The following is a 25,152-nucleotide window of genomic DNA, read 5'->3' on the forward strand; positions in this document are numbered from 1 at the left end:
TATTTATACTTCCTAAAGTACATCCCTTCAAACTACTCCAGTTTTTCCCCCATACTTGTTCACACCAGCACCTCCACTGCCTCTGATCCTTTTACATGAATTTATTTCTATACAATATTCTAAAAACACCCCTTGTTTTGTACACGTTTTTCTCCCCCCACCCCCATGTTTAAATTGCTTTATAACAACTGGTTTCCTGATTTGTTGCATCTTCTCTTCTCTGAAATTTGCCATAATTTTTTAAAAAGACAAAATGAAGTAAAAATACCATGGTCAGAGATGAAAAAGGGAAAAGAAAAAGTAGAAAAAAAATACATGAGATAAAATAATGAAAAAAAATTGAAAATGAAAATTCTCAGAGATAATGCATTTATAAACAACAAAGAAACGGTTACAAAGATGGCCGTGGTAAGTGGGTGTATATATATATATTTATATATATATATATTTATATATAAATCCATGTCCCATTCAAATGGCCCCAATACCTCAGGGATCTAAGTCCAGTCCAAACTCCTCCTTCTCTATAGTCCCCTTTGCTTTGGGTTTCATAAAGAACACAAATGTCCCAAAACTCCTTGGGGCTAGCTGGCTCCCAGGGCCTAAGGATGGGGAAAGCCTCTGTGAGCAAGGCTTTGGCCAAAAGGGGAAAGGATTGGTTGGGGGACCAAAGAGTGACTGAGGAAGGGGAAGGAGAGGGAACAATACTCCAAGGAAAACTCTTCCCCTCCTTTTTTTTTTTTTTAAAACCATATGGGGAATTTTTGGCCCCTTGGGGACCACAGCCTCTGTCCCTTAGTAATCCAGAGATTCATATCAGGAGGTCTTAACTCCAGCCCTCTACCTCCCAATACAAATCTCCCTGCCATTGCTTTAGGCAGAGTAAGAGCAGAGGCCAAGTTAGAGAACAAAATGAACTTGTCCTTCTGTATGTAAAAACAGGGCAAGGGGCTGGGTCTAGGGTTCCCTCCTTTCTAGTAGCTTGGAGAGGTCAACCTCTTGGTCTTTCCCCTTTTGCTGGGAATTAACCCAACTTCTGAAGTGGGGGGTACTGGGAGGAAGATCTCAGGTTTGGCATATTTCAAGGAGGCTGCAAGAAAGCCTTTTTCCTTAAATACTTACCACCCCCTTCCCCACTACAACTTTCATAGCCCTTTTACCATGTGATTGTAGGGAATACAGCTGGGCCCCACTCAGCAACTCAAGAGTTCCTTTTCAGATCCAAAGAGTTGCTGCTCTTTGAGCAAAGAGCTAGGGGCACAGTGGTGTCCTTTGAGGGAAGTTGAAGGCAAAGGCCCAAGAAAGTGGAGCCAAATCCTGCCACTTGCCAGAGAGGAAGGGGAGTGGTGGTGGGGGTGTGGGTTGGGGGGACAGAGATGGGACCTCTTCTCTTCCCTCAGTCGGATGGAATCAAGTCTCTAGGAGCTAGCCAGGTGCTCCACCTGGATGGTGCTGGTGGTAACTGTGAGGCAAATGTCCTTATGGTGCTCAGCTGTCTTGTAGGAGGTCAGGTCAAAGGAACACTGGGGTGGGGGATTAGGATTGCTGTCCCCACCTCCTCCCCCTTGGGGGGCTGCCCCAGGGGGCTGGAAGTGCTGTTGCTGCTGTTGCTGCTGCTGCTGTTGTGAGGCCTGGGAAGCTTGAGCCTGAGCCTGAGCTTGGGCCACTGCTGCTGCTGCTGCAGCTGCTGCTGACACTGCTGATACCTGCTGCTGCTGGAGATCTGGAGCATTGTGTTTTCGCATGTGCTTCATCAGATATGTCTCCTGAGGGATTTCATACAATGGTTATGAGAAGAAAAAGGGAAGATACAGAATGCATGTACAGTCTAGTTTCTTTTCAGTGTTAGGGTAAGTGCTTCATACTAAGATACCCCAGATCCATTACATAGAGTTAACAGCAAATTCTCTATCCTTGTACTCACTAAGTCTAAATAGAGGCATTAAAAACAATTTCTTATTAAATTAGAATAAAACTTGAAAAGATATCTTATCCACTTCCTGACTTTAGGAGTTAGTACTGTTTTTTCCCCCCCATAAAGGCAAATCAAGAAATATTTATTAAATACCTACTTTATGTTGGGCAGCTCAGTGGATAGACCACTGGGCCTAGAGTCAGGAAAACATGAGTTCAAATTCAGCCTCAGATACTTACTAGCTGTGTGACAGTGGGCATATCACTTCACCTCTGTTTGCCTTAATCCACTGGAGAAGGAAATGGCAAATCACTCCAATATCTTTGCTAAGAAAACCCCATGGACAGCATGATCCACAGGGTCACGAACAGTCAGATACAACTGAATGGCAATATATCAGGCACTGTGAAGGCAGGATAGCCATCCCATAACTACTTTCTGGGATCTAATAATTCTTTTAATAGATAATTTAAATCCTACAATTCTAAAATGATGCTACAGTAGGTCGTTTAAAAAGTGAGATGGAGAATTACCATTCATCACATAATCCACTTCTCTCAAAGACTACATTATCACTTAAGATACTTCCACTCTAAATACAAACACTTCCTTTTCTTGCAGGTTAGGACATCACTAAGGCACAGTTATGGTCTTTTGGGACTGTAGAAAAGAAAGGAGCACTCACCGATGTGTATGCACGACTGCAGATTGAACAGGTATACACTTTAGCATGCTTCACTGTATGTGTGGACAGGTGCACCTCTAATGAGGCTGCATCTGTATACGCTCGATGACAGTTGTGGCACTTGAAGGGTTTGTCTTTGTTGTGCTGCCGTCTGTGGGACTAGGTGAGGGTGACGAACTAAGGTCAGTATTTAATGCTCTGCTGCTACCAATTCCACCCAAGCTACACCTTATTACCAAGCCCTTTCCCAAGGGAGGCATTCTCAGTAAGGAGAAACCTAGACTTAGGCGCCTGCTCTCTCAGGCACTACCTGAGCCCAGATAAAATGGTTTACAATGGAGATTCAGGAAGTCACACATAAAATGACTCACAATGGGATTCTGACTATATATATATACATATATATATATAGCTATAATGCTAATGCTTAAAGACATTCTGGGCCTATGGATTGGATCTGCTCAAGTACTCCTACTGGTAGGGCGGTTACCTGCAAGTTGGAGAGTTGAGTAAAGGCTTTTTCACAGCCTGGGTGTGCACATTTGTATGGTCTATCTCCAGTATGGATTCTGCAAGGAGAGAAAAGCATAAAAGCAGGAAAATTAACAAAGTTACTCAAAGCTGGTTCTTGGAGAACCAACCCTTTTCCAAATTCTCTCCCCTCCTTTCAGTCACGGTCACTACTTATCATCAGGAAGCTTGGGTATACTCTTCATAGGCCAGTATTGCTATTTCTTTCCAAGATCTAGGTACTTAAGTACCTATGCCCCCACAGGCAGGCATCATGTAATGTTCCATGCAGGTCAACCCTGACAAAAACTTCATCCAATCAATGCTCAGTCATATCCTAGACCATGGGAAGAAAGGGACTTTCCATGTCCAACCTCCCACATAACATCCAGGAATCATGCCCTAAGCCTTGAATGACACCAAGGGAGACTGTTGAAAAACCCAGAGTTATTTCCATCTTGGAGAGCAAAGCTGATAACGCACAGACCCTGTGGCTCTACCTAGAAAGGCAAAGAAATGCCAAGAAATTCTTAGCTTGTATTAACTAGACCACTTCATTCTTATACCATCGTTCACCCACTGGGTATGAGCTGAAGACTCTTGAATGTCTGAAAGCTGTTGCCCACTTCTGATCCAGAAATTGGAGACCACCCCTTCAGCTAAATGCTTGTCAGCTCATCCAAATAACAGCAAAAAAGAGCCACTGTCATCAAAGGACTTGTCATCTCCCACAGTGGATACTTGAAGTTCTTTTCTCTTTCCAGATTGAGAGGTATGAGCACCTACAAAAGCAGGAAGTTTATATCCATGGCAGGTCTGTCAAAGGCACCATGGGGTAGGGTGGTTGGAAGGTGGTCCCTCGGTCAGATTTGAGAATCCATGATTACAAGACCTTCCTGATTGTCAAACTCTGTTCCTTCACTCTTTCCCATATTCACATTCAAATGACATATAATCATTAGGCACCCTTGTGAAGCTGACAAAGAAGCTGTTTCTCAGATGGCTGAAGATTCTTAGGCTTCTGTGATGTTCCAGTATTATGTTCCATTTGGGAACTGGGGTCATGGCTTTCTTCTTGTCTCCCCTGCAGTCTCACTGGCTGGACTGGGTTTCACTAGACTGGTACCTCACTACAGGAGCCATCATCTTGGTCAAGAATCCTTTGCTTTGGGAGATGAAATGGGGGTCCCACAAAGTCAGTGCTCTATGGGATGTTGATCTGATTTCTTCCAATCAATTTCCACTGCAAGGGAAATATCTTGCAAAGTGTGTGTGCATGTATGTACATTTTAGGGGAGGGTATTGGGGGGAGGGGAGAAGTCGTCTCTGTTCCAAGTCTGTCTCCATCTCCCATATATCAGGGGTAAGGCATAATAGCCATTGTATCTCCCTGGTACATCTCTGCCCCGCACAAACTCTCCTGGGACCCACTGATGTTTCCAGCGTTGTTACTCAGTCCTCTCTCTCTCTCTCTCTCTCTGTTCTGCCAGTGATGCTCTCCTCCAGCCAGGTCTCTCCCCTGACCCCTGCATGCGGGTTGTTGTGTGTGTCCAGGGCGGGGGTGGGGAGGGCATGCCAGCGGGGGGGCGGTCGCCCGCCACTCTCCCTTACCGTGTGTGCTGCTGAAGGTGGGAGAGCTGGCGGAAGGCCTTCTGGCAGTAGGAACAGGTGTAAGGCTTGGCCCCCGAATGGATACGGAGGTGCTGGGCCAGGTAGGAGCTGTTGGCGAAGGTCTTGGAGCAGTGCGGGCACTTGTGGGGCTTGACAGTCTCCGTGTGCAGCTTGGAGTGGATCCTGCCGGAGAGGAGAGGGGGAGGGGGAAGGAGGAGGGGGAAGCAGTTCGACACCACGGGCTGAGCTCTCCATTGGGTGAAATGACGTTGCTTGACGGATGAAAGTACTGCCCCCCTCCTCCCAAGACACTCACAGACCTGACTAGAACTAAATGAAGAGGAGACCCGGTTCTAGATGGTTGCTTGATATAAGTTGGTGGCAAGAATGGTAGAGAAATGGTGAAGAGCTGCTATTCTTGGCTCCTGGTAACCCCGCAGTAGGAATCAAAGCTCATGGTACAGGGAATACTGGATTTGGAGTCAGAAGACCTGAGTTTGAATCTCAATTTTGCCACTTAGTACCTTAGGCAAGTAACTTAACCTCATCTGTAAAACGAGAGGCATGGACTAGATGACCATTAAGGTTCCTTCAAGCTATCAATCTATAAAATCCTATGAATTCCTTGGTCCCCTATAAGGTCATACACAACATGGCTCCCAGGGACACCCTCTTCAAAGGCAGTAATTTACACAAAGAACAAACTCCTGACAATTCATAAGGCCAAAAGACAGATCCATACCTTATCATACCTGGCTCTGAATTTAGGCATAAAACAAAAGCAGGGCCTGCTCTGCAGAAAAGCTACACACATATACATATAGGCACAGCCTATGACACCAATACAGACTCTGTAATAGGATCCCAGAATTTCCCATGCCCCTAAAAGTGCTAAGGAGAATTCCTCACAGAGACAAGGTTCTTGTAGAGAAAACCAGAGAAACACAGAGAATCAAGAGCTTATCTGGGAGAAAAGATAGACATAGCAGAATGGGTACGGGCATAGTGAGGATAAAGGGATGGATGAGTTAGGGCTGCTTGCCTTACCGTGTGTGCTGCTGGAGGTGAGAGAGCTGGCGGAAGGCCTTCTGGCAGTAGGAACAGGTGTAGGGCTTGGCCCCTGAGTGAATACGGATGTGCTGGGCCAAGTAGGAGCTGTTGGCGAAGGTCTTAGAACAGTGCGGGCACTTGTGGGGCTTGGTCTCTGTGTGTGACTTGGAGTGGATTTGCATCTCCGACTTGGAATAGAAGGTCAGCGAACACATCCGGCACCTGGGCCCGGCCAGGGCAACAAATTAGACACGACCCCCTACCAAAACTTAGACAATCATATACCCTCCCTCCCATGCTAAGACCAGCCCCAATTAAGAAGTTCAACCATATGAGACATGACATGTATTTCTTCTGCTCTCTTAGATTCTTAATTTCTTTCTCCTCTCTTTGTAGTATCCCCATACTGTTAAATGGGAAAAGCACCCCATGCACTCCTCAGTTCCCCAGGGAGGTAGTGAAGAGTTGGATTCCTAAAAAGGGGCCTTCTCTCTTCTTAGAGAACTTTGTTTTAGCATCCATCTCATTTCTTCCCCATCTCAAGGAACTTCTCATTCTGCTCTAAACTTTTCCTTTTCCCCAGGTATATGGAGTATTAATACCAGTCTATCAAGCTGAAGAAAGTGTCACCCCTATCTGGTTCCACTTTTATTCATTATCTAACTGAGATAAAAGTCCTCTCTCCTGTTCTGCAGTGTCATCAGCTAGAATAGGCTCATATGAAATGTTTTCAGCCATATTCGTTTAGATTTGGCCTCTAGCCTAAAAAAAGGGTAACAGAATGGAACCAAGAGACTTGGACAAGTTTCTTTTCTGAGCCTCAGGTTCTACTCTTTTCCTCTTTCTGTAAAATGTGAGAATGATACTGCCATCTCCCTCCCATAAGTACATTTTAAGAGCAAACTATCAAGGGCTGTGAGCTCCTCAAAAGGGAATATCATGGCTGTTAGCTTTTAGTTTAAATACAGACCTCTCCTCCCCTTATGTAAGCTTTTACTTAAATTCTAGTACTTTAGTCCAATTCCCCTTTGCAAATTCTGGGGGGGAGAGGGCGGAAGGAAAGGGAGAAGAGGAAACGTACTTTTCAAAAAGGAATAATGGTGAACAGACGCTTGAAGGAGTCAAGAGTTCTAGGTTCTAACTCTGGGATAGTATCAGCTTGCTCCTTTCTCTAGACCTCATTTTTCTCATGAGAAAGTTAATATTTACTGCCTAGTAGTACACAGTAAAAATATTACAGGTTTTCTCAATAGAAAGTGTCAAACAACACCAAAAATTGAATTCATTGTATTAATGAAAGCAGTGCCTACAATAAGACAGTTTTGCTATTTATTTCACACTGTTCAACGTTCTAATTTGAGGGGTTCAATATTACCCTCTGTTGGTGAAATTTTTTTCTCCTAAAAAGGACAGAGGAGTACCTCAATTCTGAATCTATGTTAAAATTCCTTCAGGTTTTTTTGATTGTTTTTTAGAGCAGACAGACCAACCACACCCCTATTCTTAGGGTTATTATAGACAATCCATTTCAATGCATTTTCCTGGTGCAGAAAATGTTGAAAAGCTTAAAGGCACTGCTAAAGGCAAAGACCACTATTCTAATATAATGAAATTTGGTTTCTGGGATATAAACTTGATTTCATAAAAAAGATCAGACAGAAAGTTGTTTATACATATATGTATAAATTCTCGAATGCAAATATCTTACTCTTATACCATCTGTCCTCTAAGGCAGAGCTGTCAAACTCCTGGCTCTCAAAACTCCTCAGTGTGGCCAAAACCAGATTAAAATGTAATTGGGTTATGTTTAACAAAATAAAAATACAACATAGATAATATTAATTTGTGGTTTTCCATTGTTTCTATTTGAGTTCGACACCACTGCTCTAAGGAATTCAAGATACTGCCCTTAACCCCCCATTTTACATATGAGCAAACCAAAGCCTTGAGATACTAGGTCAATTACCCAAGGTCAGATAGCAAGTCAGGCTGGAGCTAGGTCTTTAGTTTTGCCAATATCCCAGGAGAGTTTGTTCTTTGATACGGCAAATCTGTTGCTATTTACATAGGGTCCCCTTTGATGCAAGGAAGACTCAAAAGGGTTCATAATTCTCTGTTGCTGTAGGAATTCCCTCTTATTACCTTGAATAGATTTAATTCTGTTCACTCTACCTTTCTTATAGTACACAGATTCTGTGTGACAACAGCCAGCTAATTCTAGCTGCAGAAAAATCAGTGCCCCCAAATCAGGAGGTATAACATAGTAAGTCCTGTCATTTCCCTCTGCTAGTAGTTTTTGATGCTCAGAGTCAACTCTATGGCAGATTAGAGATAACATCAGTAGAGATGTGCAGAGGCAGAGTACCTTGAATTGTCTAAAAAAAATTAAGGGGTCTGATGTTAGAACTATAAAGGACCTTAAAGATGGACCAACTTTTTCATTTTACAGATGAGGAAACTTGGGTCCAGAGAGGTCAAGTGACTTAGGAAAGGTCGCACATAGCTAGTTAGGACACAGCTGAGACTATGGTGTATGTGGCATTCTAGCAAGACACCACCATCCTAATCTGAGCTTTTGATATAGATGAATCTTTGTCAAAATGACTATCCCCATGACTACTGTCTCTAATAGGTGGTACCTTGCTTTAATCCAATGTGTATCCAGATTTACACAAAACAATTAGAGTGGTTATTCATTTCTGCAAAAGGATTCATGTTGATTCTTTTTAGAAATAAAGTTGAGTGCATTAAAAATGACAGAATTTATCAAAAAAATTAAGACTGAGTCACAACAGTTCAAGAATACATTTGTATGTAAAATGAGGTAGGAGGCTAGAGAACAATGATACATAATATTTTGGAACGATAAAGACCCCAGTAACACTTTCCCAGATAGAGGAAAAGGCACCGAGGACCACTCTTCACGGTGAAATTGTACAGAATAGATAAATCAATAAATACTAACAATCACTATTTCTCATCCCTTTCTTGTGAGCTCTAATTATTTTACAAAATATTACCTAGATAAATACTCCTAATACTACTAGAAGGGAGACATAAAACAGAACTCTCTCCATTTTACAAATGAGGAAACTGAGGCCCAGAGAGAGGAAAAGGACTTGCCCAGGGTCACACAGCAAGTTGGTGGTGGAGCCTGAATCCATGAGCCCAGGGCTCTGTCCATTTCCTGTGCCGCAGTTTCCCTGGCTCCTAAAATGGGAACAACATTGCCCATCTGGGTATATTAAGGAGAGAAACCAGTCTCCCACTCAAACATATCTGCTTCTGTCCAAGACTAGGCTTTGAGGTTACGCCCACTTTGCACATGAGGGTCAAAGCTTCCCCAAACCACAGAAGCCTTTTCCAGCTTGTGGACCACTGGTTTCCAGAAAGTAAGGACTATCTTTACTACTCTCTCTATTTAGTATACCACATGCAAACAAGTATCTGACAAATACTTTTTCGTGATGGACAACACTGGAAAAGAAAGGATCAGAAGATCTGATCTGTCTATGTTAATGAGGCACTGAGCAAACATCTACATTGAATATATATGGGTTTTTAAAAGTCAGGGAGGGAAAAAGGGGAGAATGAGCTGCTATTTTCATTTTTTTTCTTTGTAGGCCCCTACCATCATCCCAACTATGTGGGGGCAAGAAGGTACAGGGATCAAACAGGTATTATAGCCACAAGAAGGCATGTAGGCTGGGTCAATAATTGTCAGAAAGATATCCTGGAAAAGCAGGGATGGAAAATTCATGCCTCAAAATATATCTTGGGACAGTCAAGAGATCCTAAATTGGTACTCAGACCTCTGAAGAATGAGAGATAAACTCCAAAAATACTTGCAGAATTTTCCCTATGTCACTCTGTGACCCCAAACAGATCACTGCTAAGATACCTCAATGTAGGAAAAATAGAAAGGTGAGGTAAAGGAGGAACAAAGAACTGAGGAAGTTATGTACCTTCCCCCCCACCCTGGTCCTACCCACCCTCCTACCCCAAAACAGCCCTGACATGCATCTGGGTCTGACAAGAAAGAGTCACCCAACAGAGTCCTGGTTTGAAGCAGGACACAAAATGGAGTGGCTGAAATAGTGATCCTCACCCCATCCGGCCCCCTGGCTCTGCCCCCCACCTGTAGGTCTTGCCATCCTTCTGATGGTCTTCGTCATCCTCAGGGGAGAGCACATAAGGGTCATTCATCTCAGGCAGCCCTGATTCCTGCATCCTCTTCTTCTTTCGGCCCCGGGGAGGCTTGGAAGCCACAGTGCCACCACCCCCACCACCCCCACCTCCCCCGCCCCCTTCTTCTGCCAGAGCTGATGCCACCTTCTTGGAGAGGTCAGGGACCACCTGCAGGGCTTGGGAGCCAGGGGGAAGGGCTGACACAATCATGGGAGCTGAGATGGGGAAGGTCTGAGCTGAGGAGGCTGTAGTCACTAGAGAGCCTGAGGGGGATGTGATCACCAAGCCTGGACCTAGGAGTAAAAGAAAGATGGGGTTACCATTTCTTAGCCCTGGTACCTTATACTTTATTTCATTTTAGTCCCAGAGAATCATACAATCACTTTACTGAAATGAATTGCCCCACTCAGCCCAGTGTTTGCAAACCCTAAATACTATGGTAAAAAGTTTCTTACTCTAGGTTTCCATTGCCACCCCCACTCCTTACCTGATAAGTGAAACTTATCCCTTGATTGGAATCCTTTCTGTTCTCCACTTAAAAGAACAGTATAGTGCTGAACATACTATGGACCCCTAACAACAGCATTTCTAAGAAATAACATACATATCCCATTTTACCCAGTAACATCTGAACCATCACATCTTGTAATCCTGACTATGGATTTTCAACACCTCAGATAGCCTAGGGAGGAGTAAATGGAGTTACTCACCAGCAGTCATTAGTCCTGTGGATGGTACAGGCACCACAGTGATATTCTGAGTGACTGAAGCCTGACTATGTGGTGTCAGTTGATCTGGCTTGGTATCGGCATCCATACTGATGCCTGATGGCAGGGGTACTGAGGCAGGTACTGTTAGCAAGGTGGGATAGTGAGGTGGAGCCAGACCACAGCCTTTCTCTGGCAGCAGCTGATCCTTCATCTTGTTAATGAACATTGTGTTTTCTATCTAAAGTAAGAAAAATCTGTTATCAGAAAGGGGTAAAGATTATTTTCTTCCCTTCTCCATAGTTTCTCCTTCTTTAACAAATAATAGAGATGAGCAAACTAAGAAAAATACTACCTTGTGTTTGCAAGGTAGTGCTCTAAAGTTTTCAAGACACTTTTATGCAAATTTTCTCTGCTGATCCTTACACAATTCTGTGAGGTAAGCAGGCACTATTCTTCTCATTTTACAGATGGAGAAGGGACCAAGTCACAGAAGTGATCTGCCCAAGTACACTTGGCTTCTAAGTGGCAGAATAAAGATCTGACCTCTGGGGTTCACTGCCCTCCCTATTATGCGACATGTGTATGGGGTGCCAAACATATTAGTATAACCTACCTGTCCTGAGACTGTGGGAACTGCTGGCCAGAAGTACGGGGAAGAATTGAAGTGAGATTCTTCCATTCTACCTAGAGGGATAGAGATGGAGGATAAATCATGATCATAACAACAATGCGAAAAGGAAAGGGAGCATAGAAGGCTCTTGGTGCCCTCTTCTGACAAGCAGACCTTAGGATCTAATTCTTGGTGGGTACATCCGGCAGTGGTTTCCTAAAGCTAAATTTAGGAACTTTCACAACTATAGTGATGAATGAGTTAATAATACTGGAAGACTCCACACCTATCTCATTCACTCTCCTTTCCTAATACTAAGAGAGTTAGTATTACTTTCCCTTTATGAAAGAGAGAAACTGAACCCTAGAAAAGGGCAAGAGTGGGCCTATAGCCATACACTACAGAGTTGAGAATAACGATCAGTAAGTCTTTCTCGCCTTTCTCCTCAGTTTCTTACTGCCACATACTCGTAATCTTTCTGTTTACAGTTTTCTTTACAGATTCTGAAAGGATTCTGGGATAAAACTGAAAATTTTAAGAAGACAACAGAATGGAAATGCCAGAAGGAATCAAGTATTGATTTCTTAATATTTATATTGATTTATTAAACTTTAGCTGTTGTCCATGGAGTAATGAGATACAACTCTTTCCCATATCACCAACAGAATCAAAGATGTACATATATAAAAAAAGATGCATATAGTTAGAAGGAACCTCAAAGGTCATCTAGGGCAATGCCCTTATTTTATAGATAAGAAATTAAGCCTCGAAGAGGTTAGTAGTCTTAAAACTGGGAGAGCTGAGATACCAAGAGGCTGGATGAAGTTACTCAAGGGTGGACTGGCCAAAGAAACATGGTTTCAGGCAATGACCAGGGAAATTGGAAATGATATTCAGCAACACAGCAGGGAAAGAACAGTGAAATCTCCCCTAAATGCATCTCAGTCACCTCAGAAGTCTAGTTTCTCATTCTTCTTCATGGAGCTTATTTATTAGTTCTTTTCCTGCTTATACTAAATAAGATTTTTAATTCTTATAAAAAGTAAAACAGCATCCAATTTTGCCCTCCTTCCTTGTAATAAAGGTATCTTCTACTAGAAAATAGAAGAGAGAAATGCAACACACCTCTGAAAACAGAACTTATTGTTTTTCTTTTAAATGACTTAAAATAAAAGTTAAATATTTCCTGAAACATAATTAAATTTAATAAAGGCAAGTATTAACTCTCTCTCTTAATATTACCATTCAATTTAGAAAGCATCACTTTTAACAACCAACCACACAACAATCCAAGGGCATTCAAAGAAAACCAATCCCAACTAGCCTTTGAAGAGGAGGAGCTATGCATTTGCCACCCCCCACCCCAAACTCTCATCCATTTCAACATCACCTAGCATGGTATTTTTAAAAATTAAATGAACTTTTAAGAAATTAACAAAAATCTGTCTTCTTTCCTCCCCACCCTCCATCTTTATCTGCACTGAAAAAGGAAAAACTCCTATTAATAAATATGCACAGTCAAGTAAAATACATCAACACATTGACCATATCCTCAAAAAATTCTATGTCTCAATTTGCAGTCTACCACCTGTCTACCAAGAGCTATATCATAAGTCTTCTGGATTCATGGTTGGTCATTGTAGTATTCAGAGTTTTTAAGTCTTTGAAAGTTGTTCGTCTTTATTGTTGTTATGGTATATAAACTGTTCTCCTGGCTCTACTCACTTCACTTTGTATCAGTTCATACAAGTCTTCCCAGGTTTCTCTGAAATCATCCCCCTTTTATCATTAACTTGTGGCATAAGAGTATTCCATTACATTCATATGCCAAAACTTGTTCAGCTATTCCCTAATTGATGGTCACCTACTCAGTTTCCAGTTCTTTGCCAATGCACAAAAACAGCTATAAATATTTTTGTATGTAGGCATCCTTCCCTTTCTCCTTTAAGAAAATTTTAATGATATAAAATAAGCATTTCCATAAGAGTACAATAAAAAAAAGATTTGCACATGAAACTGCAAATCTACTATGCACAAGTTGCTATTCCTTTCAAATATACAATAAATTATGTAAATTTCTTTTTTTTCCCCTCCCTCTACTCCCACCCTAGAGATGGCTACCATTAAACACAAATAGGTACATATGTAAAATTCTTTTATACATACTTTCTCTGGATACAGGTAGAAACTTTCTTCATATCTCCTTTATAGTTAATTTGGGTTTTTATAATAATCAAAATAACTTATTGTCTCAAAGTCTTTCTTAAAAGAATGCTGCTGTTACTGTACACAGTGTTCTCCTGGTTCTGCTCATTTTTATTATTTCATGCAAGTCTGTCCATGTTTTTTCAAAAATCACCGAGCTCACTTCTTATAACAAAGTATTCCATCACAATCGTATACCACAACATGCTCAGCCATTCCCTAATTAATGAGTATCCCTGAAATTTCCAATTCTTTGCCACCACAAAGGGAGCTGCTAATAAACATTTTATAATATATAAGTTCTTTTTCTTTTTCCTTAATCATCTTTGGAAAAAGATCAAGTAATGGTATTACAGGGTCAAAGGGTATAAGTAGTTTAATAACTCTTTGGGCGTAATTCCAGATAGCTCTTCAAAATGGCTGGATTGGTAGTCTCCCAATTTTTCTAAATCCCCATCAAGATTTGTCATTTCCCCTTCTATCACCTTAGCCAATTTGCTAGACATAAAATATCTCAAGGTTGTTTTAATTTGCATTTCTCTAATCAGTAATCATTTTGAGCATTTTTTCATACGACTATAAAGTGTTTTGATTTCTTCATTGGAAAACTACCTGTTCACATCCTTTAACCATTTATCAACTGGGGAATAACTCACATTCTTATAGATTTGACAAAGCTCTTTATATATACATATATGTGTGTGTGTGTATATATATATATATAAATATATATATATAATATATGTATATATATAATATATGAGACCTTTATCTGGTTAATTGTCTATAAATTTTTTTCCACAAATTTTCTGCTTTCCATCTTATCTTGGCCATATTTATTTTATTTGTACAATAATTCTTTAATTTAATGTAACTAACGTTATCCATTTTATACCTAACTATGCTCTCTATCTCTTGTATATTCATAAATTGTTCACTTATCCCTAAGTCTGATAAACAATAATGTTCCCTGCACCCCTTTAAAACAAAATCTCTATGGGGCGTACAAATCTCAAAGTAGCGTCACTGGTTCAAAGGGCACGCACAGTTTAATAACGTGCAGCATCTCCAAATTGCTTTCCAGAATGGTTGGACTAGCCAACAGCTCCACCAACAGCTTTTCCAGCATTTGTCATTTTTTTGGGGTCACCTTTGCCAATTTGATGGGTATAAAGTGGAACCTCAGGAGTGTTTTAACTTATATTTCTGTAATTATTAGTGATATAGAACATTTTTTCACATGGTTATTTTAACGACTTATATATCTTCCTCTAAAAAAGTGCCTGTTCCTATCCTTTAAATCTTATCAACTGGGAATAATTCTTATAATTTCAATCAGGTCCCTATTTATTTTGGAAATGATATTCTATCAGAGAAACTTTCTATAGAGATTCCCTTCCCCCCTTTACCCACTTCTCCTCTTATATTAGTTGTATTGGGGATTTTTTGATGGAAAAACGACTTAATTTTTGCAATAAATTTGTCCTTTTTATCTTCTGTGAGCCCCACTATCTCTTTTTGGTCATGATATTCAGATAACTGAAAATTTCATTTTTTTATTAATAATTTGATTTTCTTCTTTCCTAAATCAGTAAATGACATCCATTTATTTCTTTTAAATCCTGGCTTTACTTTTTTTTTTTTGCTTTCAATTTTGTTATACTCTTCTATGATTTTCAGGATTTCTATTTTAGTATTTTGTTGGTTTTTCAAAATTTGTTAGTTTTTCTATTTTTTTTTTAGTTTTACGCCCAATTCATTGACCTATTCTATTATTGATGAAAGTGCTTAGAAATATAAATTTTCCCTTAAGGCCAGATTTAGCTGCATCCCAAAAATTCTGATATATTGTCTCATTGTTGTCATTATCTTCAATGAAACTGTCATTTCTATAATTTGTTCTTTGATCCATCCATTCATGAGGATTAAGTCATTTCATTTCCAATTCATTTTTAATCATTTCTTTAGTGACCCTTTAATGAATATAATTTTTGTTTTATTGCATTGTGAAAGATGAGTTTAATATTTTTTTTCTATATTTGTGAGATTTTTATGTCCTAAATATATGGTTAATTTTTATAAAGGTGTCATGCACAACTGAGAAATGTGCTTTCTATTCCCATTCTATAAGCTCCAGAGGTATATAATAAGTAACTTTTCTAAAATTCTATTCAGGTCCTTAACTTCATTAAAAAAAAAATCCACCTATCTAGGTCTAGGAAGGTTACATTATAGTTTTATTATCTATTTTCTCCTGTAGCTCATTTAACTTATCCTTCAAGTATTTGGATGCTATGCCATTCAAAACATGTTTAGTACTGTTATTAATTCATCAACAGTATCTTTCAGCAAAATGTAGTTTCCTTGTTTTAATTAAATCTATTACTGTTGTTTCGCTGTCTGAGATTATGATTGCTTTTTTATTTTTACTCTAGCTGTGGCATAATTGATTTTGCTCTAGCCACTTATTTTAACCCTACATGAATTTTTGTTTCAAGTATGTTCCTCATAAAGAACACATTGTGGGATTCTACTTTTCTAACCATTCCACTATCCTTTTTTCATTTTATGGATGAGTTTCTTCCATGAACATTCAGTTATCATGATAATTAATTGTATATTTCCCTCTATCCTATTCTCCTATGCTTTTCAATCTTTGTCCCCTCCTCCAGCTTCCAAAGAAGGTGGTGAGAAAGGAGCATGCTCAGCACCAATGCTATAGGTTTGACAAAATCTGTTTCTATTCCTGTCTCTTCTCTTAATCCTTCCCTGGAGTCCCATCAAAGGTTGTCATTCTTCTTTTCCCTACTTTTAAATCTCTGAGATCCACCCTCTTGTCATTTGTGTGTACTCTTCCTCCTTTTAACTAGTTCAGAGGAAAGTGAGATTCAAATGACACCTGCTCCCCCCCCCCAAATCTTTGTATAGATTTTTACTTGCTTACCTTTTTATGTCAGATAATTTTCCCCACTCTTCTCCCTCCAACCCTGCTCCCCTCCCTGCTCTCATTCCCCCTTGTATTCCTTTTCCCTCCCTTTTCTTCTTTTAGGACCATCAAATAATAAAGCCCCTAAGATGCCCTCCATCTTATTAGATTCTATGACCCCTGATGATACTTAGAATGTACAAAGTTTATCCTTTAGTCCTTATGACTGCTCAATTATGTTTACCTCCTTGTGTTTCTTTTGATGACACTGTTTATATTTCAAAGTTTCTACATCGCACTGGTCTTCTCATCAAGAATGCTCATAAATCCTCTATATCATTAAAGGGTCATTTGTCCCCTGGATCAGTTTTGCTGAGTAAGTTATTCTTGGCTGTAAGCATATACACATATATATATATATATATATATATATATATATATATATATATATATTGCCTTTGTCTTTCTTAATACTGTATTTTAAGCTCTCTACTCTCTTAAAGTTGTATTACTAAATCTTGTGTATTCCTGATTCTGGCTCCTTAGTATTTGAATTCTGTCTTTTTGGCTTGCTTGCTGCATTTTTTATTTCACTGGAAGCTCTGGACTTGAGCTATAATGTTCCTTAAGAGTTTTCTTTTGGGAGTTTCCTTCAAAAAATGGACAGTAGATTCTTTCTATTCTCACTCTGCCCTTTGAGTCTAAGACATCTGGGAGATTCTTTTATGGTTTCTTGAAGTGACTTTTTCTCATCATGACTTTCAAGTAGTCCAATGAGTCTTATATTATCTGTCCTCAATCTCTTTTCTAGGTCATTTGTTTTTGTCATAAGTTAAACTTTACATTTTCTTCCACTTTTCAGTTTCACTTTTAACTCTGTTTTTATATCTTGTCTTCTGAAGTTATTATCTTCTATTCGGTCCATTCTAATTTTTCAGCGAGTTTGTTGCTGAGTAAAATTTATCATCGCTTGTGCCAAGCTGTTAATTTTCTTTCTTTTTCTAGATCCTTTCCAATTTTTTTCCTATTGTGCTCTCAGTTTATTTACAAAATTATTTAATTAAAAAACTTTGCTTCATATCTTCAAGAATTCTCATTCAACTTGTAACCAAACTGTATTTTTCTGAGGCTTAGCTTGTAGATATTTTGGAATCACTCTTTTCCTCCTGGATTTGTGTTTTCAGCATCCATACCACCAGAAGAACTCTTTATGGTGGGAGTCTCTTTTTCATTATTCTTCTAACCTAGCTATTTATTTCAGACTTTATGTTAGAGTCAAAATTTGTGGATTTTTGGAAGGAATATTTGGACCATATTTCTGTTCTCTTTAATTCTGCTATTACTTTGTTGGGGTATTGAATGTTGTGTCATTCCAGGTCTCAGATACAGTTCAGGCTGGGGACCTGCAAGCTTTCAAATGCTCTCAAAGCACTCAGATCCAGGACAAAGTTTGACTGCTACTCTCCTGGTCTGAGCTCTACGAGTTTCTGTCCTAGGTTTAGGTCTAAGCAACACAACTGTGGGCTTATCCTTGGTTGGAGTTCAAAAAGACTGCTGCTAGACTCAGTCATTATTAGCTAGCTGGAAGGTTCTGCAAGTTTGGAAATATAGGGTCCCCTCTGGTCTTGGATTCCTTCCACGGTTATTCATAGTTAGATTTCAAACTAGAATGCAAAATGGAATTGAGACCCTATGTTGCTTTCAGAGTCAAATTCAAGCAATTGTTGCCTGCTTACGAGCTTGCTCCTCACTCAATACACAGTCTACAGCCCATGACCACTCTCTGCCCTGGATCATTATCTCTAGATGCAGACCCTCTCCTTCAGTCACATACTGGATCTACATGATTAAGCACTAGCACTAGAGCTGCTAGTTGGATGTGGGATGTCTCTTTGCCCAAGTGTATTGTATAAAGCCATGGACAACTCATTTGGTACATTCCTGGTTAGACTCCTAGTCCCAGTGTCTGCAGAGCTGGGTTGGAAAAATGACTCTGTGATTTCTTCCTTGTATTTCTCAGTCAGGACTCAGTCTTGTGTTTTCTAGGTGTTTGGTTGTGGAAGAGAGCTTAGCTACATTTCTTCCTGCTACCCCAACAGGTGCTGGTCTCCTACCTACCAAGGTATTCTGCTTATAGTTTTTTACTAAATATTTTTTTTAAAACAAAAAAACAATGTTGGACTCCCACCTAGTATGGTTCTACTCGTATAGATTTTTTACTAAATATTTTAAAAACTGAAAAAAATGTTTGCTATATATATATATATATATATATATACATATATGCGCGCACACACACACACACACACACACACACACACACACACACAAACACACTCCTAAAACAGTGTTAAAGCTCAGACCTACCACCTGCAACATCCTGCTGTACAATTTCCAGGGTGGTAGGGAAAATGCATAGAAATAAAATTATTGATAGCTACTAGGAATCAGAAGTTAGGTCTGAAGAAGCTAAAAGGGATTCACTGTACTTACTATACATTTTTCCTCTAATATACAAAAGAAGACTGGACTTGAAGCCAAGAGACCAGGGTTCAAATGCCATTTATACTCTTTGCTGAAGGACCATGGGTAAATCATTATCTCCAGTTTCCCCATCTGCAAAATGAGGAAACTAACACTTGTACTACCTACCTCAAAGAGTTGTTATGAGGGAATACTTTGTAAATCCTAAAAAAGCAATCAAGGCACGCTCTAATTTCTTTTGAAATGGAGATAGGGATATACCTTATTGACAAGAACACTACACTATAATAGAAGACAGAGGGACCTAAAGAGAGGGATGCCTGAAGATGAACAAAAGCAACAAAAACAATTCAATCCAATTCAGGGAGTTTTGAACCCTGAGAATGGCTCTCTAGTGGTATCACTGGTACTCTCATTTACTAGGTGGAGACATAACGAGTCTTTTGGAGAGTAAATGCAGCTTGTCTTATTTTTTTAAATCCTGTCTTGGCCACCAAGGTAAATGGATTTTAAAATGATGGAGCCTTATTCTATAATGGAAAAAAGGAACTTCTACATATTCATCTGCCTGGTTTTCTTCTCTAACTCTTAAGAAAGAATGAGCCTGTAAAAGGTCTGGGGACAAGATAAGAAATGGTGACTGGTAGACTGCCAGTGGTGGTCAGCTTTCAGGCAAACCACCATCTTCTCCCTGCAAAGGCATCTAAGGATCACAAATAATATTTTTTTTAGGGGGGAGGAAAGGATGACAAATGTGCTAATCCTCTAACGTTTTTTTTTTTGGTTTTACCAACAAAATCACTAAATAAAAAGAAAAGGAATAAATAAAAAGAGGAGGAATGAAAGCTGAAGACAGATTCACCAGAAAAGACCACTCTTTAAAACACCCAAAAGTCATAGCAAGAGATGCAATATTATTTCTCCTATTACTTATTATATTCCACCTCACCACCTCTTACACATCACCATCCTTCTCAAAGCCGTCATATCAAAGATACATACTAATATGCAATACTGAGGAAAAGATACACAGCCCCTAAACTACCCACAAATAGTTGGCTCCAAACCAAAGAAAGTTGGCTCTTCTGCTGTACTATTGTCGTCAATAATAACTTAAGGGTCTTATACTAGTCCAGGGAGACACAGGGAAGCTTATAACGTCAAAGCGAGATGACAGTACAAAACTATACCAATCAATCAACTAATATGTATTGAGCATCTTACTATGCTAAATGAATTTTAAGGACTTTTAAGAAGCTTGGAATCAGAAAATCTGGAATCTATTGACAAATTCTTCATTGCAAGGCCTTGGAGAAGGCTCTCTTTAGGCATCAACTACATCATCATTAAGAAGGAAGAGAATTATACATTTTAACATTACTACAGCCTTGAATTTAAACAGCATTTTTCTTTTAAAAGGCTCAAAGAGCTACATACACACACATATTACTTCACTAATCCTCAAAAGATCCAGAAGCAAAGGATCTGGGGAAATTTACACTACACTTCAGAAGTGGGGGAAATCGAAGCAGAGAGATAAGTAATTTGTCTGAGGTCACACACAAACAAGAACTCAGAATTCTAACCTACCATACTGCTACTAAGGGATAAATAAAATGATGATGCTAGTGCCACCAGAGTATCACCCTATCACAAAAGTCTAAGTAGAGAGACCCTCTCCCTTGATTTCCCCACTAGAAATAACAGTCACACATTATTAGAGTCTCAATTTCTTTTCCCAAAGAAGACACAATCCTTTTATATAGTTTTTAGAAAGAAACCCTTATTCATCAATCCACTCAACAACCACTTATTAAGCATCTGGTATGGACAAAGTCCACTGCTAAGTATTGGGGAATATTTTCCTTAACCCAGCCCACTTGATAGAAGAGAATGAGAAAATAATTTTGAGTTCTAGATTTATACCTTCTTATTTCAACATATGGCTTTAACATGCTTGGAAAACTCCTGTGAAGAAAAGATGCTAAGACATATGTCAGCAAGGATAAAAGTTTTTTGGTTTTGTTCTCCCCACCCCAGCAGAAGAGCAATAGAGGGAACTAATGGGAATGTAAGAACCAAGTGAGTTTGGGGGGCTATAAAAAGACTAATGGCTAGAGACCACATAAACTGAGAAGTCATACAGAGAGAAATAAGGCTTGAGCTTCTGCCTATACACTTCAGTTCAGTGCCATCAAGCACACAAGGAACTACAAAGAACAGTCAAATAAGCAAATGGAATTGAAGGAATTTTTCATGTATGTCTCAAAAACTGTCCCTACTCTGTTGAACAGGAACCACTGTTCATGTCCAAACAAAACAAAAGGACTATTCCCAACAAACAGCCTGCCATCTAGAATAGCAGTTCCTGGTCCAGCATCCTCAGGATTCTAAATTAGTAGAGGTATCTTTCAAAATAGTTTCTCCTTGTGCTGGCATTCTCACTAAGAATAATGGTAAGGCACATATGGAAAAGGGAAATTGGGTCCTGGAAAGTCTGGGGTCTCTAGAAAACAGGTCAGTAATGGCCGTGGGGAGAAAACTTATCTCTGACAGAGACAAAGCCCAAACTTAAGTCATTGTTAACTCAGGGTCCTAAGGAAAGTAAGCCTTACTGAGCCCCAACTCTGAACTCTCAGCATCTGATGTTGCCTGGGTCCCCAAATTACAATTCTCTAGTGACACACACGGGTTACTAGAATCTCTCAATCAGAAGATTTACCCTAAACCTCTACACTCCTAAGAGCAAAGAAAAAAGCTCACTCCATACTGCCCTAAACTTAGTTCACAGTAGTTACCTTACAGTAATGGATGCTATGTATTCAAATTTCTTTCTGTTTGTAAAAACACGTCTTGTTTAGCTTTACCACAAAATAGTCACTAGCTTACTCTACCAAGGTATCTCAGAACACTGCTTCTTTCTACCTGTCGGTCTTACAATCTAACAATTATAAAAAAGAATCGTACAATTCTTTCACTATGAAAGAATCTTTTTTTGGCTAGCTCTATATTAAATTCCAAACCTAACTCTCAAGCAAATTCAATTCTCAATTTCTTTCAAACTGAGCCCCAACTCTGAACTCTCAGAATCTGATGTTGTCTGCGTCCCCAAATTAAAACTCTCTAGTGACACACACTAACTACTAGAATCTCTCAATCAGAAGATTTACCCTAAACCTCCGCACTCCTAAGAGCAAAGGAAAGAAGCTCACTTTAAGCTGTGCTCACTCCAATAGCAGGAAATCACTGCTGAGCAATGCCACATGGGAACACAAATAGCATCTCTTTAAATGGCACTGTGACTATCAGAGGTGGTTTAACTTGGGGCTCCCAACCCTAACTAGTCTCTTGATGAACAGCCTAAAAGAGCCACCCAGACCAACATAGTGAGAATCTCCAAAAGCTAGTCTGAATACCATTTTCAAAACTGGAGGAAGTTCTAAACTGATCTACTACAGGCGGACACTTCGTATAAAGTGTCGTGCAACAACAAAAGGCATTATTAACTTGTTACCTAAAGAAAAACATTCAATATGGGTAAAATGACCTTCTCTTCCCCTCTTTATGTTAAAGGTTTCTTACCCTCTCTCTCCTCCTCCTTCTGTCCTATTCCTCCTCCTCCTCCTCAAGGCTCCCGAACTTTCTGAAAACAAAGTGTCTGTGTTAGAATGGTCAAAAAGGATGTAATTAATGAGATGTCGGGACCTCTGAGGATTTCCAATCTGTCAGCTGTCAGTCTGGAGGGAAAGCAAAATTCCTGCCTCTAACCCAAGAGAGGGAAGGTTACAAGCACAGGAATTTGGTCACTAGGAAAAGGATTTAATCCCTACTAAAGAAGTTGAACTATCTTCACCATTTCAGCATGAGGTGAAAGGCACCCCCACACACGCACCCCACAAGAGCAAAGCTTGGACACTCAATTCCTTCTCACAGGCACCCAAGGGGCAGAAGCCAGGAAAAAAGGAGGTTGGGAAGGAGGGGGAAAGGGGACAGTCTGGTCACCTCCCACCTGTGAGGACAGAAGACAAATCTGGGGACAACTAGGATGGGGGCTCCCCAAGTTCTCGTGCCAGGAGGCAGAATGCCTAGTGCAGGCCTAGCCACTCCCACGGGCCATTCCCCCCCACCCCAAGCCCCTGGGAGGACTTTGCCCCTCATCTGTCAAGGGCCCCATTCCAGGAAGCCCCTCCGGCTCCAACCTCAGCCCCTCCCCCCCACAGGGCCCCCTCTGCTCTGCTACACCCCTTCTTCCCCCTAGGCAGCAGCTAAGAGTCTCCCCCCACTTGCTCACGCCCCCTTCCTCTGAGCCCTTCTGGGACATCGGATCCCTCCCCTCCAAGAGCCCAGCTCCAACACCCACCAGAAACCCACCCCCTACACCCCCACTCCCACCATTCCCCCCGCCCCCCACCCCTGCGCCCGCTACTCCACAACCACTTCCGGTTCCGGGAGGGGGGGAGAGGCACACACAGAGCCCCCCCACCCCCTTCGGGACAGGGAGGAGGGCACACGGAGCGCGCCGGCAGCGGCGGCGGCGGCGCCGCGAGACTCACCCGGCTCCAGCGGCTGCAGCAGCAGCAGCGGCGGCGCGAGAGTCAGAGAGCGGCTCGGGAGGGGGCGGCGCGTGCCTTTTGCCGGGAGGAGGCAGAGGGGTGGGGGGGAGGGAAATGGGATGAGGGGAAGTGGAGCTCGAGAGAGCGCGCGCACTCGGGGCGCTGGGCGGACTGACGGACCCTCCTGCCCCCCACCCCGGAGGCGTGTGTACTCACGGACGGACGGACACACACACCACACACACACACACACACACACACACACACACATACACACGCCCCGCTCCACACACCCGCAGGGCGGGGGCGCGAGGCACTGGGCGCCCCCCCTCCTCTCCACTCACCCGGAAGTGCTGCTGGCGCTCCTGCACTGAAGAACCCAGATTCCTCCCCTCCCCACCCCCCTCCCTCCCCCCTCCCCCCACAGGCCTGGAGAGGAGCCGCTGCGGCGAGAAGGCGGGAACACCGGAAACGAAGGAGGGGTGGGGAAAGGAGGGAACTGGGGTGGGAGGAGAAGGAGGGGAGGGTGCAAAGGCCCAGTCACTTCCGGGAGCGACTAGAGCGATTCTGGTAGTACGGGCACCTGGGGAGACGGACACCCCCGAGGCGGAAGTCGGGATGAATGAGGGCGGAAGTGGCTTCGTCGAAGGGCAACATTTCAATGGTCAGAGGTGAACGTGACGTGAACCGGAACTAGCGGGGGTAAGTAAGGGCAGAAATGAACTCACTATCCCTAGGGGGCATTTGGCGCGTGGGGGCGGGACTTCTGGTTGAGGGAAGGAGGATCTTCGTCTCATGAATTATGAAGCAGTCCTCCTAAGGTAAGTGGAGGGGGTTGGTGCGTTAAAGGGCGAGGACCTCATTTCAGTTCGGCCCACGTTCAAGGCTGTATATACTTGGTCGTGGTCTAAAGACAAAAGAGACTAGCCCTGCGCCTAAGGAGCTCCCGTTCTCTTGGGAGGGTGTAATATGGCCTGCGACCCGTGGAGCTGCGTATTTGCGCCAGGCTGACTTAACAGCTTCGGATGTTGACCCCCCCCCCCCACTTCTCGTGGGTTGGGTGCTGGATTTGGTGCCCCATACCCGTATTCATGACTCTCGTTGTGCTTTTGATTCTATGTTGTGGTGGTTTTCAGTGAGAACGTGCAAAAGTTGTAGTTCTTAAAAAGCACGCTTCAGTGACTCTTAGAAGTACTCAGCCACTATTTGTGTGGGGAAATCATGTTTCAATGGTCATTCAAGTCCCAGTGAAACAGGGTGGTGTGTGTTCGTCCAGGCCATCAGAGACATGGTGACAGGACTTGCATTGGACTTTGTTTAAAGGGAGGGAGGGCTGTGCAGGTCACCAGCCTCACTTCTCCTCCAGAGCCATCTGAATCCAGTGACCAGATATTCATCAGGATGACTGGAGATGACCCAGGATGAGGCAGTTGGGGTTAAGTGACTTGCCCAAGGTCACACAGCTAGTGAGTGTCAAGTGTCTGAGGTGAAATTTGAACTACTCCTGCACTGGTGCTCTATCCACTGCACCACCTAGCTGTCCCAATGAAACAGGATCAGTTGCACTGGTTTAAAAAAAAAAAAAGAGGAAAACAACACAGAGAACTGACAAAATATTACTACAAAATAGCCTGATTAATTCCCAGAAGATAAGCACAGACCTTCAGAGAACCCCGGGTTTGGGAGCTTTTACTGATTCCTTTAC

The 25,152-nt window shown here is 41.5% G+C and overlaps 4 protein-coding genes across 18 annotated transcripts in view; all 4 read right to left on the reverse strand.

Annotated features, from left to right (window-relative positions):
- The window catches only part of CHD4 (chromodomain helicase DNA binding protein 4), a 109,882-nt gene extending 88,060 nt beyond the window's left edge, over positions 1 to 21,822 (reverse strand). The window contains exon 1 of the mRNA XM_072653734.1: positions 21,807 to 21,822. The gene's annotated coding sequence lies outside the window, so the exon portion shown is untranslated. The remainder of the gene's footprint in view (positions 1 to 21,806) is intronic.
- NOP2 (NOP2 nucleolar protein) overlaps positions 1 to 21,824 on the reverse strand; it is a 122,416-nt gene extending 100,592 nt beyond the window's left edge. Inside the window, exon 1 of one of the 3 annotated variants that reach the window (XM_072653761.1) lies at positions 21,789 to 21,824. The gene's annotated coding sequence lies outside the window, so the exon portion shown is untranslated. Of the gene's footprint in view, positions 1 to 21,761 lie in introns of all 3 variants that reach the window. The other 2 variants (XM_072653760.1, XM_072653762.1) reach the window with 2 other exon arrangements.
- ING4 (inhibitor of growth family member 4) overlaps positions 1 to 21,824 on the reverse strand; it is a 36,215-nt gene extending 14,391 nt beyond the window's left edge. For 3 of the 7 annotated variants that reach the window (XM_072653790.1, XM_072653786.1, XM_072653793.1), the window contains exon 1: positions 21,805 to 21,822. The gene's annotated coding sequence lies outside the window, so the exon portion shown is untranslated. Of the gene's footprint in view, positions 1 to 21,783 lie in introns of all 7 variants that reach the window. The other 4 variants (XM_072653791.1, XM_072653787.1, XM_072653792.1 and 1 more) reach the window with 3 other exon arrangements.
- Positions 353 to 23,841, reverse strand: ZNF384 (zinc finger protein 384). 7 transcript variants are annotated; one of them, XM_072653770.1, is made up of 11 exons: positions 23,792 to 23,841; positions 22,477 to 22,537; positions 11,283 to 11,353; positions 10,670 to 10,907; positions 9,910 to 10,252; positions 8,895 to 8,981; positions 5,769 to 5,993; positions 4,722 to 4,904; positions 3,091 to 3,169; positions 2,601 to 2,759; positions 353 to 1,766 (listed from the first exon to the last, which is right to left on the reverse strand). In XM_072653770.1, the coding sequence occupies exons 3-11, from the start codon at positions 11,346 to 11,348 to the stop codon at positions 1,419 to 1,421; spliced, it is 1,728 nt and encodes a 575-aa protein (XP_072509871.1). In that variant the 5' UTR covers positions 11,349 to 11,353; positions 22,477 to 22,537; positions 23,792 to 23,841; the 3' UTR covers positions 353 to 1,418. The 7 variants fall into 7 exon arrangements, with proteins under 7 accessions (XP_072509871.1, XP_072509870.1, XP_072509869.1 ...); XM_072653769.1 differs by lacking the exon at positions 23,792 to 23,841 and adding an exon at positions 23,448 to 23,684; XM_072653768.1 differs by lacking the exon at positions 23,792 to 23,841 and having other exon boundaries at positions 22,477 to 22,606.
- Positions 23,842 to 25,152: the final 1,311 nt, after the last annotated feature.

The sequence above is a fragment of the Notamacropus eugenii genome, chromosome 3 (genome assembly GCF_028372415.1).
Source record: "Notamacropus eugenii isolate mMacEug1 chromosome 3, mMacEug1.pri_v2, whole genome shotgun sequence".
Classification (NCBI taxonomy): Eukaryota; Metazoa; Chordata; class Mammalia; order Diprotodontia; family Macropodidae; genus Notamacropus; species Notamacropus eugenii.

Bases quoted from the DNA above. Each gene is read 5' to 3' on its own strand.
- ZNF384 (XM_072653770.1), bottom strand. From the start codon at position 11,348: ATGGAAGAATCTCACTTCAATTCTTCCCCGTACTTCTGGCCAGCAGTT. The intron at 3,170-4,721 runs GTAAGGGAGAGT...CTCTCCTTGCAG, and splicing joins CACCTTCAGCAGCACACACG to AATCCATACTGGAGATAGAC. The intron at 1,767-2,600 runs GTGAGTGCTCCT...GAAATCCCTCAG, and splicing joins GCAGTCGTGCATACACATCG to GAGACATATCTGATGAAGCA.